The sequence below is a fragment of the Trichosurus vulpecula genome, chromosome 5, assembly GCF_011100635.1.
Source record: "Trichosurus vulpecula isolate mTriVul1 chromosome 5, mTriVul1.pri, whole genome shotgun sequence".
In the NCBI taxonomy this organism is placed as follows: Eukaryota; Metazoa; Chordata; class Mammalia; order Diprotodontia; family Phalangeridae; genus Trichosurus; species Trichosurus vulpecula.
In genome coordinates, this window is record NC_050577.1 from 168,042,627 (window position 1) to 168,059,976 (window position 17,350).

Sequence of the window (17,350 nt, forward strand, 5' to 3'; positions counted from 1 at the left end):
TGATGGAAAGTCAAAGTATCCCTTTTGCTGAAAGTCCATCTTTTTTCCCTTTATTGGTTAAGATCAACATTGCAGAAATGCTATTTTATTTTTTTCTTGCTTCAAGTTAGTTTGTTTTTCAAAATAGCAGATTCCAATTTTTTCTTCAATCTTTGGTAAACATGGCATAGTATGGGGTGCTTCGGGACTGTTTTCCGTTGGTACCTAAAGGGCTTCTTCCTTCTTAAAAGATTTGTTACTTGATGTTGAATTCTGAAACTTGATCATGATATATTTTGGTGCATTAAACTTGGGATGTCTCTCTGTGGATTTACTAGCCCGTACCTCACTGTGTTTTCAAGACTTTTTGGAATTTTATTGTGTGATTTCCTAAAGTATGGTTTTGAAGCTTTTTACTTCATCGTGCGTCTTTTCACATTCTAGGTTAGTTGCCTTGCCTTGTAAAAAACTCCCATATTCTACATAATCTCATTGTGCTCATATTTGTCGATTTTTCTTCCACCTCTGCATTTTTTAATTCTAAGTTTCTCATTTTTTTAAAGACGATCTACTGTTCAGGACATTTTATTTAACTCTCTATTCTCCATTTTTTATATTTACTCTTTAACAGCTCTACTTGCTGTCTTTATTTCTTCTTTTAATTCTTCTAATGCTTTTCTGAGCCATTATAGATTCTCTTGCAGTTGCTCCATTATCATTTCAGGGCTGTTATGATATTGCAGTTTTTCTCTCATCAGATATTTCTAAATCAAGTATCTTTCACTCTATTGTTATACCAAGAGCAAGTGAGACACACCACAGAGTAAAAGTTTTAAATGGAGAATTTATTAGCTGGTGGCCATTCAGGGTTCAACCCAAATCAGAATAGCCAGGAGTTGGGGTGGAGAAATCAAATTTATACAACAGATCAAGGTGCAGTGGTTAGTTATCTCTTGAAATTTACATAGGGAAAGTCCCTCAAGCAGCTAAGTCACAATATTATTTAAAGTGATTTTTTTTGGTAAACCTTAGAGCACTATACAAATGTCAGCTATTATTAGTTTGGGATGATGGAGAGGATTTGGGTTTAAATTCAATCCTCTCAACCATGTTGCCTAAAATATTCCTAATTACCCCTCTTCTAGTTGTTTGCTGTTTCCCCCTTCAATTTATTTGCTGTCTTTTTAGCTGTTTGGGGGTGCTTAGGGTGGAGCTGGGAAACTGGTTTTATACCAAACCTCTTATTTGGCCTTTTTTGTGGGAAGCTTCTTTCCTTCTAGTTCCCCATAGCTTTAGAGTAGGCTGAGCACTGTGGGATCCCTCTCCCATCCAAAGCCTCCCTGCTTTCTCTAGTTCAGATTGGGCTGAATTCATAAACTTCCAACTGCTGAGAAGTAGGGAAGTCTAATTGAATCATTGCTAAAAGAGACAATGACAGAAGGCATAGTAGTGACATCAATCTTGGTCTGGGGAGCCAATAAAAACTAGACTTTGGTTTTGTTTTCCTTTCTTTTTCCCTGTAGGAACTACCAACCTTGTGGGGATTTTTTTTTCTTTTCTCTTTACTTGCTTTGGGGGTTGGGGGAAGGGTACAATTCTTGCCATTTTGAAATGGTAAGGGGGAGCCGGGCTCAGACTCAGCTTTTTATTTAGCCAACCCCCTGGAATTCTTTTGCATAGTTTTCATTTATGTTCATTCTGCTTCCCCACTAGATTGTAAAAATATCGACTATGCCTCCTACTTCTCTCTCTTCAAGGTACTGAGATAAATGCCCTGGCATAATGGTGATTGAGAGAACTGACAGAATTAACCTAGTATATATCTCTGCTTGGCTTCAAGGCAAGTACAGAAGGCACTCCCATGAAAAAGGAAACAAGGGAATTGAATGAAGGCAGATTGAGACATTGTCTTTTCATACAACCAAAGATAGGACTGGAAATGCTCTGTGATCTTTGTGAGGAAGCTTAGGTTCCCTCTGGCCCTTAAATTCTATGAATTTGAACTGTACTGTATAATAAGCTCCTGATACTTACTAGGGCCAAATCCATCACAATTAAAATGCTGGTAAGCATGGGAAACAGCAATAAACATTTTTATCAGCCCACATGGGCTGAAGCATTTTGAATGAGGAAATCTATCAGTGAAAATGATTTTTATTCCCACACACAAAAAGAGATATAAAAGTTGGGCACAAGCCCAGGCTAAGTCTATTTACTTGCAGTGCAGTAGAGAATCATTCCAGCAGCCAGTCTCTGCTTCTGATATTCTAGAGGTGACCTTGCTTACCCAAAATTGCTCCTTAATTATGAGCACAAAGGGAAATAGAACTGAACCTGTATGTAAGTGGTGAAACTACCCTACAGAATCACCACATTGACACCTGCAGAGGCCTTCAGTAAACTGTGGAGCTGAACACACGCTCCATCCACCAAAACTGACTACTTGGCAAGAAGAGGACCCACTTTATCTAAGATTATTGAAAAAAAACACCACCATGGGAAGAGTGAATTGTAGAGAACACAGGCTATCCTACCAAAAGACCAAGAGAGAAGAATGGAAAGAATAAAGTGGGGGTGTAGCAGGAGGAGAGACTAGAAAGAATGCAAGGGGTCATGAAGTTTTTTCTTTAGGATAAACAATTGAAAAGTCTATTGTAGGAAAATGGTAAAGAGGTATGAATTCTTGTTCTTCTGTGACCACCCCAGTTGTTTTTAAAAGTTTGAGGTTAAGAAACACTAAATAAAATTAGCATCCCCGTATGCATTCTAGAATAGTTAAGATTGTATGCAAGACTGTGAATCTCTATTACATAGGGCTTGCTTTTCTTTTTAAGTATGTAATAAATGTCAACATGTAACTCTCAAAGCTGTCCAGGTTGTCGGGGATTCCTTCTGGCCTTCCTGCTGTTATTTTTGTCCTCTTGGTTGGTTGGTTGTTTATTTTTAGGGGGGAAGGATATACCAGAATCAACATCATTTTGTTCTTGGTGTTGATTACAAACTTAGAATTGGAGTACAGGTAACAATGGTCTACCATGTAAGGCTAAGGGCTTAAACCAAGGGCTATTTACAGGAAAGTGTCTATGGATCAGGCGTTTACTTTTCATCTTCTGCAACTTCATATGCAACAGGTTGACAACCTATCGATTCTACCTCTACTTCTCCTCTTGTATCTATTCCTTTTTCTCTACTCACATGGTCATCATCCTAGCTAAGGCTTTCCTTACTTCTTGCGCACATTATTGTGTTATATCAAGAGCGAGTGAGACACACCACAGACTATAAGTTTTAAATGGAGAATTTATTAGCCGGCGTCCATTCGGGGTTCAACCCAAATCAGAATGTCCCCGAGTTGGGGTGAAGTCAATTTTATAGAAAATACAGGGTGTGGTGGTTAATTATCTCTTGAAATTTACATGCCAGGTCACCAGGTGGTCCAGGGGAACAGGAACAAAGGTCCTGACAGATCAAAGATTCTGACAGGTTATCGTTAGGTGGGATGATCTTATCTATTGACATTTCTTGGAGGAGTCACAGAGCCCCAGGGACATTTGCTAAATGCCAAAAGGTCTGAGTCCATTCTTTATTATGCAAACTGGGGTTTTAGTTAGGGGCTGGAGGCAGGGTTCTCCTTAGCAATAACTGATTTCTCCAGCACCACAATTGTAAACAGTATCCTAATTATTAGTCTTCCTGTTTATAATCACCCCCAATCGATCTATCCTCCATGCAACTGCCACAGTAATCTTAAAGCACAGGTCAGATCACAGGTCTCTCCCCTACTCCAAAACTTCCAGTGTTTCCCTTAAGCCTCTAAGATAAAATATAAACTCCTCAGACTAGTACTTAGGACCCTTCACAATTTGACTCCAATACTCATTTTCAGATTTATTTGACATTCTCATACTCTATGTTCCAGTTAATCTGAACTACACATATCCCAAAAATTAACATTGAATGTCTGGACTCTCGAATAGGAAAGGATTATACATGAAACTCCATGTATTTATGCAAAGTCTCTCTATCCACAAGCCAGAAATGCTCTTTCCTTCTCAATTCTGCCTCGGAAAATCCTTCAAGGCTCAGCCCTGATACCTCCTCATTGTCAAGGCTGTCCTGAACCAGCACTTGTTCATACTCTTGCCTTCCTAAAATATTAACTTATATTAACTGTCCATGAACATGACGCTTTTCATTTAAATACAAACTCTTGAGAGTGAGAATCATTTTGTTTCTGCCTTTGAATTCCTAGTGCCTTGCATATGACAGGCATGTATGTTGAATTGAACCTATGGGAACTAGGGTACAAAACTGGGATCTACTGGAGATGAGAAAAGGCAGAGAAACATGGGCAATACCTTAGATTTGCCATTAGAGTCCATATTAATGACAACTAGTAATCTCCTTGTGGACATATCATAGATATGGAAGGTTGTTTGAGCAAGTCATAATCCCCTGAATACGTACACAAGCCTGGAGCTTGTATTCTGATAATCATTTTATAGCCTGAAGCAATCACCTAATATGGGCCCAATTAGAGGATATCTAAAAAATAAACCCCATTACCTCTCTCCACGTTATAGACTTTTGATCAAACTGATTTAGAATGATTAGTTAACTCAATCTTTGCAGCAGAAAAAAAAAATTAGCATTTGCCTAGCCAATTATTTCCAAGTATCACTGGACTCCTAGAGCAAAGATTTCTCTTATAACCTGTCAATCACACTAGAGAAAAAAAAACTTTCTAAGAGATAAAGAATTGTATCTATCTTGCCCCTACCAGCTGAAGAAATTATGTTTGCAAAACACCTTAGATAAGAAATATCACTGGATTTTTATGACATTATAAGAGGTAGATTGCTCATTACTGAAAAAAAATATGGGGTGACGGAGACATAGTACAATGGATAGGGCAGCAATGTCTTCTACTTTTTAAAATACTGTGATGAGGCTAACAGGCGGCATTGTAGTAGATAGATAGCCTCAGTCAGGAAGACCTGTGTTCAACATTGACACATACTGGCTGTATGATCCTAGGCAAATTACTTAACCTCTCCGAACCCCCAGGAAACTAAGTCTCTAAGTTGCAAAGCAGTTTGACGTTCTATGATGGTAGAGGGAGTTTCCTCATTGGTGTTCCCTACACCAATAAAATCAAAGGTCCAGCGGCCAACTCGGGAATTTGTTTTGCTTAGTTATATATGTTTGTAATGGGTTTTTCCTTTCTCACTGGGGGAGGGAGGATTTAAATTTTCATTGGAAAAAATGCAATTTAATTTTTTAAAAAACCACAGGTCCAGTTTTCATTCTGATTTTCTAAAAAATTTAATGTGATGGGCCAAGTACTTATTACTTACAGGAGAACTGTCATCTTGTCCCCACAGGACTGAGGGAACACAAATCTGCCAGAAGAGATGGATACACATACATTCAACGACAAACACATGACCTCTTTTCCTGCAACTGTCTCAACTTCTCTTCCTTATGTTAACAAAATGAAAAGTAAGCACAGTTTACAGAGTATGCAGTTGTTCTGTGGAATTGTTCTGAACAGGCTGGCAGAAGTAACTGGTTAGGTAGGATGTAGTCATGGCCTCTTCAATCAAGAAAGCAACAGGATAAAGTGTACAGTGGAAATTCACTGATGCCTCCTTGATGTTTCAACTCACAATATAACGATAGCAGCTTAAAGTAATGGTTATTCACAGTTAAAAGATATATGATATAAAGTAATGAAACATTTTAAAAATAGTTACATGAAATATTTCTAAAGGTCTGGTATCCAATATTAATAGGGAAATCTATGCAAAATGACACCAAAACCCATCCTCCAATGGAAAAGTGGATGGAGTATAGGAATAGTTCTCAAAAAAAATTGGAAACTATTAACAAATAACATGAAATACTGTTCTAAATCACTTAGAAAAATGAAAATCAAAACAACTCTGAGTTTTCAATCACATAGCAAAGATGAGTAAGTCAGTATTGGAAAGGATGTAGCAAAACAGGTATACTAATACAATGAAGGTGAAAGCTATTTGTGGTTATATTTAAAAAATTACTAAACTGCCCATGCTCTGTGGGCCAGAGGTAATGCTGTGAGGTACATACCCAAAAGAGATCAAAGAAGAAGGGGAAAAAAAAGTCTTTTATACACCAAAGTACTCATAGCAGCATTTTGTGGTAACAGAAAATTGGAAACAAAGCAAGTGCTCATTGACTAAGGAATAGCTAAATAAATCATGGTACATGGATGTAATGGAATGGCACTGTACCACAGGAAATGGTGATTAGGAAAATTTTAGATAAGCATGGGAAGCCATATGAATGGATTCACAATAAAGTTAAGGAGAACCAGGAGACCCATGTATAGAACTATAGCAAAGTAAATAGAAAGAATAACATGAAATCAAACGCTGTAAAATTATCAGAGAAGTATGGGATGATGGATATAGCATATCGGTAGTTGGTTTTGCTTTTTAACCTTTCTTATGAGGAAAGACTTCTGGGTTTTTAAAAAGTAGACAATTTTTGTTTTAAACTGCATGTTGTAGATGAGCTTTTGAAGTTTTTTTTTTTTCCTAGTAACATCATCATAGAATACATTATAGCTTCTGAGGGTGACTTCTTAAAAGGCTATTACTCATCTGGACAAGTTCTAGAATATTTGCTAAAATACTTCAAAATGTGTTATTTTATCTAATTCTTTACTCTAGAGCACACACAAAATATAGCCTTAAAAGATGTAACTAGGAATAAGGAGCTCAGTTAGAAAAATCCCTGTACTAATGCAAATCAACAGCTGTTCTGTAATTCATAGTCCTAAAGAGCTGCCTAGGATATTGGCAACTTACGGGCAGTTAAGTGACTTGCCTACGATCACATGTCCTGTATGTGTCAGGGGACACTCAAACCCATCATCTTGACTCTGAAGTACATGGCAGGCCCTTTATTCACCACAGGAGGCTACCTCTCTTGATGGTTCTAAACGAAAGAGCTTCATAGACAAGCTGCTAGTCTGACCCTTCTAGCGTGTACGAGGTGTTAAATGAACATCCCCACAAGAGACATATTTATCAGATCTATGTAACGTCCTAGTCAAATGTCTATTCTAACACCCTGCAAAAGGTACTGATTTAGCTATTTATTACATTATCTAGATTTTATACTTGTTTTTGACACATAGGTCATGAAAGGGAGCTAGACCTCAAATACTTCAAATACTCTCTGAGTTTTACAATGATAAAAAGAGGTGGGAGAGGAACTGAATACTCCAAATGTAATAAGGATAAAAAAAAAACCTACAACATACAATTCCAGTTCTTTATTTGAATAGAAAGTCTATAAATATATGATCCGATAACCCCAGCTAAGATCCTTAAACATTAAACAAATAAGTCCCAAATATGGAAGGAAAAAAATCAAGTATTTGGACAACATGTCTTAAGTCATATTGGTTCTTACACTGGTTGTTGACAAAAAGAGACATGGTGGTTTCTATACTATAATGAGACTAACAAAAGTTGGCAATCAGGGAAATCAAAAGTATTTGTAGCTCAAATATAATTAAATTTTACAAAGAAAACAAATAACATTTATAGGAATATAGAGGAATGAGCCCCAATGTGACAAGCTATTTGTATCTCATGGCTCACAGTCAGTAAAAACCACAAAACAAACATTCGTGGTCCTAGAGATTATAGCCTACCACAGGTGCCATGGTTTGACATTCAAATTCCATTATGCCTCCAGATACCAGTCCGCATGTATTCATTTCATTGATTATGTTGGAAAGTATTCTATGCTGGATTTAGAGTCAGATGATCTAGATTGGGTTCCTCTTCAAAAGAAGCTGGGCAAATTACTGTGCCCCTCAGTTTCCTCATTTGTAACGAGAGGGTTGGTCTAGATAACCTGTGAAGTCTCTTTCTAGCTATAAATTTGTATGACTGATTTATTACAAGGGCTTTGTTTTCCTTTCCTTCTCAATGGGGGAAAGGGAATAGTGGGAAGGTGTATTTTCATTGATTTCATTAATTGAAAAAAATTTTTTTTAAATAATCTATATGATTCTATGACCTCAGGGTCAGGGTGGAGCTATGATTAGAACACTTCCACACAATGTGAGGGGGGGAAAAGATGAACCCTAGAACATCTTGTAGTATAAAGTATATTGAACTTGGAGGCAGAGAGCCCAGGTTAGACACAAAGTGACCAAAAATGTGACTTTATGAAAGTCATTTTGTTTCTACTCTTCAGTTTTTTAAAAATCTTAACAATGAAGAGGTTGGACTGGAAGACCTCTATAATCCCCTCTGGCTCTGATCCCAATGATCACACAAACTAGTCCCCTGTGTTACTATTTCTCTTTCCCAGTTTTATTGCTTCCTACATCTTTTAGGACTACAATGAGTGCGGACATACAAGTTGTTCATAAGCATCTACAAAGTAAAATCAGCTTTAAAATATTTAAATATGGTTAATACTTCCAATTAAGGCGGGGGGAGAATATGCTAGGTGTTTCACAGAATGTTTAGAAGAAACAGATGCAATATCATCTTTGGGAAACTAGAGTATCATCACAATTAGCATTCATAATTTTTATTCACATCTTGTTTTGTGGAACATCTGCTATCCGTCACATTTATTTGTATCATGTACTGCATACACTACATTTATAATTAGTTAATATTTGAAAGCATATTGGTGTGGATAGAGTGCTGGCCTCAAAGCCAAGACCAGCTGGGTTAAGTTGTACCTTTGATACATGGTGGCTGTGTAACCCCAGTCAAGTCACTTAATGTCTCAGTGTGATCTAAGCAATTCTCTTGACTCCTAAGTTGCTCAAGTGCCAACCTGCCCTGGCAAAGCGAGTTCCCTCAGCTAAAAATTGACTATACCAGTGAAATCATAGGTCCAGTCCCTATTCCTATCTCTGATATGCAAAACACAAAGTATGAAAGGTATTTGAACAAATTCCTAATTGGTATTTGTTGACTATACAACCAACCACACAGTACCTAGAGAAGGTAACAGTTCTAAACAGGAGGGATTGCAGAGAGGGAATAAATAAAGTAACTAAGTACTGGTTCTAAAAGTTGCAAATTAGCAGGTAAAACAATTACCATTTTGCCTAATATAAATTTGTCAGTGAGATCAAAGAGTGAGCTTATCTCTGCCAATGGTACTTTAGGCTAATTATTTCTATACAATGTGACTTTCTTAGCCTTAATTTTCTATCTAGTTTCATTATATCCCAAAACACTCAAGGAGAAAAACAGCAAATGCAAACCACAGGAAGAGATCCATAAGAAGACCAAGCACCTAATGAGAATAAGTGTACTAGAAAATACACTTCTGCTTCTAGAGTTTGCAAGCATTAACATCCTCTACTCTCTCAGCAGAGTTACAGTAAATAAAAAAACATACACAAAGTTCTTCCTCATACTCATGATCTTCCTCTTCAAGGTCTTCGATTTTGCTCAATTTAAGGCCCATCTGGGACTATACCCTGTCCTGCATGAAGAACAGATGACACACCTGTTTTGATCTTTTAATACTTTTGTGAGAAAAATTTTTCATGTAATCTTATTATACTGGATTATCTATTTACACTAAGATTTAAACTAGATGACCTCTCAAGTTCCTTCTGACTCTAAGATTCTATGTTAACAGTTTAATAGAAAACAGCTTAATGCAATTATTACTAGCTTAAAGCTCTGCCTTTAACATCCCTGTTAGAAACTGCTGCCACTACTCCCTTAGCTTCTCTTTAGTTACGATTTCTGCTGACTCTCTGCTTTAGACACCTTGATAATTTGCATATATAATGAATAACCATGTACTCTGTGACTGGTAGGGTTACTTAGTTCAAATTAAAAATTTATATACCTATATGTAGAGTCTACATCAAATTACACACCATCTTGGGGTGCAGGGAGGGGAGAGATGGCAAGAAAATTTGGAACTCAAAATTTTATAGGAAGTAAATGTTGAAAACTAAAAATAGAAAAAAACAATCTACATACCTCTGAGACCCAACTACAAATGAAGTGATGATGGGCAAGTATTTAGAAAATCTTGCCTCTACAATGCTTTGGAGGTAGAAGTCCTTTATGAAAATGTGAAATCAATAGATAATCATATTTCGTAAAATGTAATCTATTAGTTCCACTTTTAAATTAAACTATGTTCAAGGACAACTGAAAGGCCAAAAGTTAAATATCTGTACAGGAACATGAACATCTGACTAAAGTTGAGGCTAAATTTCAGATCCTAGGATTTAGAGCTAGAAGTGGTCTTAGATATCATCTGGTCCAGCCCTCAGTCATTTTATAGATGGAGAAACTGGGACCTCAAGAGGCCTAATGACTTGTCCAGGGCACCACAAAGAGTTGTGGCAGGGCTAGGAATTGATCCTAAACCTCTGGTTCAAAATACAGTCTTCTTTAGACTATACCATGCTGTCTCTAGAATAGATAAGAATATAAGAATGGGCATATCTTTCCCATATTTCTTTGAAAAGAAGAATGTATCCCTTTAAAACATTTTTTGAAAAAGCGCATACATATTAACAATAAATTTAGATGCTATTTGAAATATGTATACAAATAACATTTGTTCTTTTCTAAAGGCACACTATAAGGTTTTATAATTAAAAAAACTTTACCAGACTCACATGAAGTCTTACATTAGGTAAACAAACCACCAAGAGCCAAGTTAGCACAGAAATATGTCTCTAATAAGAATCAATGTTTTTACCAAAAGTAAAATCAAAACTGAAGCCCATCTTGCATACTATCATCTGCATGGATAAACACTTTATTCCACCATGTCCAATAAGGACACAGCTGCAATGGCATCTCTTCAGACTTACAAGATTGTGGGGGCAAAAAGAGTTCTGAGTCATAAACATAATTAATTTAAGCACGATCCTAGAGCATCGCGAAGAAATGAGGGATATTGCTACTTAAATGATGAAAAGTATAATCTACAATTCTATGCAGCCTAGGGTTTTAGCTGCTCAGACTCATAGAATATTATAATCAGAAGAGATTAAAGGTCATCTAGAACAACTCTCTGATTTTACGGACAAAGAAACCGGCCCAAAGACGTTAAGTGACTTGTCCAAGGTGACTCATCATGTGTTCCAAAGCCAGGATTCAAGTCCCCTGACTCCAAATCCAGCATCCTCCCTATTGTGGGGTTGCACAGAGAAGGACTGTAGTTCCCAATTTATAAGTGAAAATCCAGAACCAAGAGGTAAAGCAATTAGTCAATCGCTCAAAGCAAGGAAGGACTAGGACTCAGGATTTTTAACTTCTTTCTGAGCAGGGAGAGTTGTAGAGAGTTTCTTCCCAAGGGGCAAAATCTTTCCCGTTTACACACCTCCCTGCTGCAGAGACCACAATAGTTTTAGTAGTCTTCCCATTAGGACGTTTTGCTGGGCATGAGTACTTACTCCATCTGGGCTGTGGACTGCTGTCATTTGTTCTTCCTGGGCACACCCTTGTCCTGGAGGAATCAACAAAACCCTAAGTAGAGGATTGGGAGGGTCAGTGGTGTCCACAGTGTGTGAGGCACCAGCCCTTCCTGGAGACCCTGATGCTGTCACCATCTGCAGATCAGAAACCTCTATCCATACTACCCAAGGGCAAAAGGGGATGGGTCCCCTCCAATCAGGTGCTTCATAGATTGGTATGTGTATGAAGTATATACGGGCATATATTTTTCTCTACGTCCACAATTAGGGATTGGGGATGACTATAGGTCAGTCAGTCCCTAAAGGCTACAGGGCTGAGCCAAATTACACTGTTTCCCATATGTTTATCCTGGTGAAATATGGTTCAAATGGATACCACAGGTGACTTTGAATAGGAAGAAATGTCACACAAAGGCAACCTTGGAGCGGGGAGGGGAGGCAGGTTTGAAAGGTATGGGAGGGGAAGGAGAAAAGAAGAGAGGGGGAGGGAAGGAAGGAGGGGGAAAGAGGAGAGAGGGAGAGAGAGAGCTACAGAGAGAGCAAGAGAGTGCTTCTCTTTCTTAACAAAAACTCATCTCAAGTTGCCCTTGTGAGAATTCTTTTCCTCCTCACGGTCAACTAGGGTGTCTATTTGAGCCAATTTTGACCTGAATAAATGCATGGGACATAAAGATTTGCCCCAGCTCTAAATCTTCTGAGATGGGCTTATCTAGAGTTGTCCCAAACGCCTAATTGTGGACTCTTGCTATTTTCTTTTTTCCTCAGGAAAAAGCAGATACCCCAAAAGAGCATGTGCCTATAGAAAAGCTCTTGCCCTCTGGGCAGTTCCCAGAGATGAAGCCAATCCTAGGATATTCAAGGGGCATTAGATGACTGGTTTTGCTGCAGTGTCTATTCTAAGATGTCCTGCAGTTCAGTAATGACTTAATAAATGATTGAAGAGGCCTGTCATTGTGGGAGCCTGCTGGAGTTGTTGTATTAAAGGATAAAATATTTTATACTCAGGTCAATTTTCCATTTAATATACAGTTTTAAAAGTAGCAGCCTAGTAGTGAAAAGTCAGAGGCCCTAGATTCTAGTCTAAGCTCTATCTCCATCTAACTCTGTGACCTTGGACAACTCACTCTCCACTCTAGTTCTTGGCTGGGCTCTCTGCAAAATTAGGGGACCAAAGTGGTTGACTCTTAAGGTGCCCTCCAGCACTAACGTTCAATGAATCTGTGACTATGTTCTGTTTGAAAATTACATTGGGAGAACTGTTTGAAATTAAAATATGTTAAATATTACAAAAAGCTAGGTATAATAGCTAAAGCAGTTTGTTCAGATTGACTATGCTTTTCTTTAATAAAGTCTTCCTTTGCTGCTTCCTTCAGAGGTGAGATGACCCTAGATTTTGGAACTATACCTGCAGTGCAAGCGCTAGCAGACCCTCCCCAGGAGCTCGAGGATAGCTCCTGCAATGGACTCTGTGTCAGTCATCCAAGGACCAACTCAGCCAAGTAGAGAAAGGTTCATGTCTGGACAGCTGGCCACCAGATGGTAAGATGGTGAGGTTTTTGGTTACAACAACTCCTAAGATTTGAAGGGGTTTCCATCTGTATCACTAGAAGAACTACCCACATGATGGGGCTTTCAGACTACTATGGGATGACTTTGACATTGAGAAATACATTGTCTCAGGGATCATAAAAGCATCTGTCTGGTCTTACCAGGATCTTTTGACCCTTTTAACCCAACCTCATAGTTAGAGATTTTCAACATTTTGCTAGGGGGCCAAAGAAACAAAATCTTCTTTACTTACTTGTAAAAGGAATAAAAAAAAACAGTACAAATTTTCCAGAGGAACAAGAATTCACCACTAACCCTTATTCACAAGGTAGTCTGGTCTTGTGCACATCAAACTTCTTATTCTTTGAGTAGCCTCATGGGCAATTTAAACAAACAGAGGAGAACACCTGGTATGTTCTTTCACTTACCAACCAACATGTATAGATTACTAAGGACTGACAGAGGCAAGAGCCTGAGAGAGTGATAATGGCTCACAACATAAAAGCAAAACATGGCAAACTGACCCAGAATGAGCAAATAGGAATGATGCCTTCGACCACATGGTCTTCATGTGCCAGGAATGAGGACGTGAACCATTGTCTTACGGCCATGTAATACACAAAGAGGGGATAGAGGGGCCTGGAATTTCATTGATTATATCCTAGGTATCGCAACTCCCCCTACCAATGTGGGTCAGTTACTTCACTGAACCTAATAGTCCTAGACAGTTGTCTAGAGCATTAAGGGTGAGGCTCTTTGCTTAAAGGTCACAGAGTCAGTCAGTATATGTGTGTGTTGAGGGTTGAAGGTAGGGAATGCCAGTGTTTACTTTTGTCCTCTCTCCACCTCTCTCTAGCCTTTCTACCTCCATTACTTGTGTTTTTTACAAGTTAAGCATAAGATGTACTCTGGGAAAACATGAAGCACTCATTTTGATGGGCTTCCACTATGACATTTAGGACAATGAAGCACTGAAATAATAAACCTCAGTTCCCAAAGTACCAAATATACTTTCAGACAAGGGTTTATCCACTGGGAGATTGATATCACATAATTCTTAAAACAAAATAAGGGGATATCTTCCCCAAATTATAGTTAACTTTACATTATAATTTGACTACACTATATTAATATGAAGATAAAACAGTAAGAATCTGATGAAACTGGGAACTTTCTGTTAGATCCAAAAAACTGAGGATCAAGTTGATACAAAGATTATAAGAAACTCTTTAAAACTTTTTTAAAAAGAAAGAAGGAAAGAAAACCCATAGCGACCCGGGGTTATTTCCAAAGGGAAAGGCTAATTAGTCTAACTTCAATATTGCATAACAACACAAGTTTATCCACCTACCTATTGGGCACAGAACTATTGCAGCAAGAAGCTTAGCTTAATTTGGCTTGACAGGCTGAGTCAAAAGACCAATTAGACCATACAAAATGTTTCATATCACTAGAACAAAATGGTTTCCTATGTTGAAGTTCTCTATTTATTGTGCTATTTTTACATGGTAGCAAAGCCTCTCCATTTTTTTCTAGCTGAATATACATGAATACAAAAAGCAACTGATTTTCTTTCTTAAGGTTGGTAGGAAGTGATGGCCTCTAAACAGCCTTGGGAAAGCATGCTTTCCTCTTCACTTAAGCCTTCGGCTCTATGACTCTTGTCAGTCGTCTTCTTGTTGATTTCTTTTCTGTTCAAGGAAACAAATAATACATTAAGAAGCACGTTTTAATGGGGATACTTGTGACATTCAATTAACTCTTTCTGCAAAATGAACACACTCTTCCAGAGCTTTACATATAGTTACAAATTATCATGGAAAACACAATGCTCTCTTATTGCTTTGGTTCCTGAATAAATCAAGCTTCTTTCCATACTTTCCTTAAAAAATGCTCTTCAGTAACAATAACAGGACTATAGAATTACTGACATCTTAACAGATTAGAATTTATTTGTATATTTTATATTTGCTTGTATACATAGTACAAGTACTGTGAAAAAATAATTTGAGAGCAGTCAAACATCTATAGAAGGATGGAATGAAAGAAATAATTAACATTCATTAGATAACTTCTCCCTTCAGCTGACTGGGAAGAGAAAGCTTGTTTCTATTGGTTGGGCGTTAAAATACGAATCATAAAATTTATTAAATCTATGGCATTAGAGACTTAATAACAATCTAAAAAGCTGAGCATTATAGGACCATTTTCTTAAGCACGCTTGAAAACAAAAAATATTTGCTAAAAACTTGTTTACCAGTTTTAGAAAGTCTATTAGTTTGTGAGCATCTTCACCAGTGGAGAGGTCTACAAAATCTTTAGGTAGCCGGTAACTCAGGTAGGGACTTGGTTGTACTGTAACTTCACGGTTTGTGCAACGAAAGGCTGGAGAATCCTTTAAAAAGAAAAGATTATACAAACAGTGCAAATTCAATGCCAACATCCCAATTTCTTTCAGTGGTACCACCTTTTATTCCAGCCTCCTAGGCTAGTAATCTTGTTAAACATCTTATGTTTAGCCTTCTCACTTGTCCCCTATCTTCAGTATGTCATATTAAAAGCAAGGGGAAACAAGATTCTGAAATGAAAAGGATTCCAAGGTGTACCTTCTCTGCCGAAAAGTAACAGCAGCAATTACCTTATTTGATAAACAATAACATTTATATAGCATTATGAGTTTTTCAAATCACTTTACATGCATTGTCTCATTTAATCCCCTGCAACAACCCTGTGAGGTAGGTACACTTATACCCCCATTTTACAGCTGAAGAAAGTAAAGCTGAGAAAAGTTATGTGATTTGCCCAAGGTGACAGATATTAAGAATCTGAGTCATGATTCGAATTCAGGTCTTCCTGAATCCACCACTCTACTATGTCACCTCTCTGCCTGGGATGAGGAAACTGTCACCTAGCAAGTAGGAATAACTTACCTAAGATCACATGGCAAGTATGTGGCAAAAACAGAACAGAATCTAAGTCTCATCACTCTCAGTCAAGTGTTTTTACACTGTACCACACTTCCTTCTTAAATATACCACATGTCTAGACACATACACACATACACCATAAACATAATATGTGTGTGCGTGAGTGTGTGTATACACACACAATTGGGTGAATGTGTTATGTACACACGTACGCACAGACACACAGACACACCCCACATATCCCTGACAGAGCAGGGAATACGGTTAGGCTTTAGAGGAGGGAGTTAACAATATGGACAATAAGTGACGCATTAAGAGCACATGTACAAGGTAAGATGTGTTGCTGTCCACTCAGTACTATGCCTGAAATGTGAAAATTATATCATTATTTTTCCTGTAGTTGTGACGGATTTAGGCTAAACCAAATATATCCTCCTTCTAAATATCTCTTAGGACCAACTGTATCCAACTGTGATATGCTCTCGAGGGACAGAAGTAAAATAAGAGTGAGTAAAGTGGAATGGCCCATAAGGGGAATGTCCTATCAAAGTAACCAAACACATCAAATCAACTCTATATGCTATTAGCAGAAGTATATCAGCTCAAACTCATTGCCATAAAAATATATGAGAGAAATCATGCCTCCAAAAAAAAGAAAAAGCTGATAAATATCACATAAAAATAGGGTACATCCAGTTTTCTTGAGAAAGCATGTTTGGGTATCTGTAATGGATTTTGTATTTCTTGCCTTCTCAATGGGTGGGGAAAGGGGTTGGGGGACAGAGAGAATTTAGAACTGAAAATAAAATAAAATTGAGTAATAAAAATAGAGCTTTTGTACATATAAGTATAGGACTTAAATAGTGGAGATAATAGTTGCTTTTCAAAGTGCCAAATTACAAAGAATTTGCCATATTTTCTATTTGTTATATTTATTGTTACAAAAGAAATGTATGTTTCATAATTCTACTAGTAAAGTTGTACCATTTGACACTAAGTATAATTCAGATAAGGACTATATTTCTTTCCTAAACTCAAGTCTTCACTGTAAAATTATTCTGATAATAGAACAAGTGTTGAAAGAACTTCTGACCTTTGTGCTGACCTTTGATAAGGCTTTTGGCCTTGAGCTATGAAGTTTATCTGAACTTGTGGATAAGATGGAAAATATATATAAGTAAGAACCTTTAAAAACATTTAGCAAGAACTTCTTATTTAACTCAATATTTACCTGTGATCCTTTATCAAAGGGAAGGCCTTACTATGAAAACTTTTTACCAAAACCAAGGTAATCTTAGTTTTTCTGTTGTTTGCTTTAAGAATCTCCAGATTCCAACTGAGTCATATTAAAAATAGGAACTGAACTTCCAAAATAAAATTCAGAAGTACATTGATACAGATGAGGCAATACATT

The 17,350-nt window shown here is 37.4% G+C and overlaps 1 protein-coding gene across 1 annotated transcript in view; it reads right to left on the minus strand.

The window, feature by feature from the left end:
- Nucleotides 1–7,288: 7,288 nt before the first annotated feature.
- CDC123 (cell division cycle 123) overlaps nucleotides 7,289–17,350 on the minus strand; it is a 98,113-nt gene continuing 88,051 nt past the window's right edge. The window contains exons 12-13 of the mRNA XM_036762104.1: nucleotides 15,267–15,404; nucleotides 7,289–14,700 (exon numbers count right to left, since the gene is read on the minus strand). Coding sequence (XP_036617999.1) covers nucleotides 14,674–14,700; nucleotides 15,267–15,404 — 165 coding nt within the window. The 3' untranslated portion in view covers nucleotides 7,289–14,673. The remainder of the gene's footprint in view (nucleotides 14,701–15,266; nucleotides 15,405–17,350) is intronic.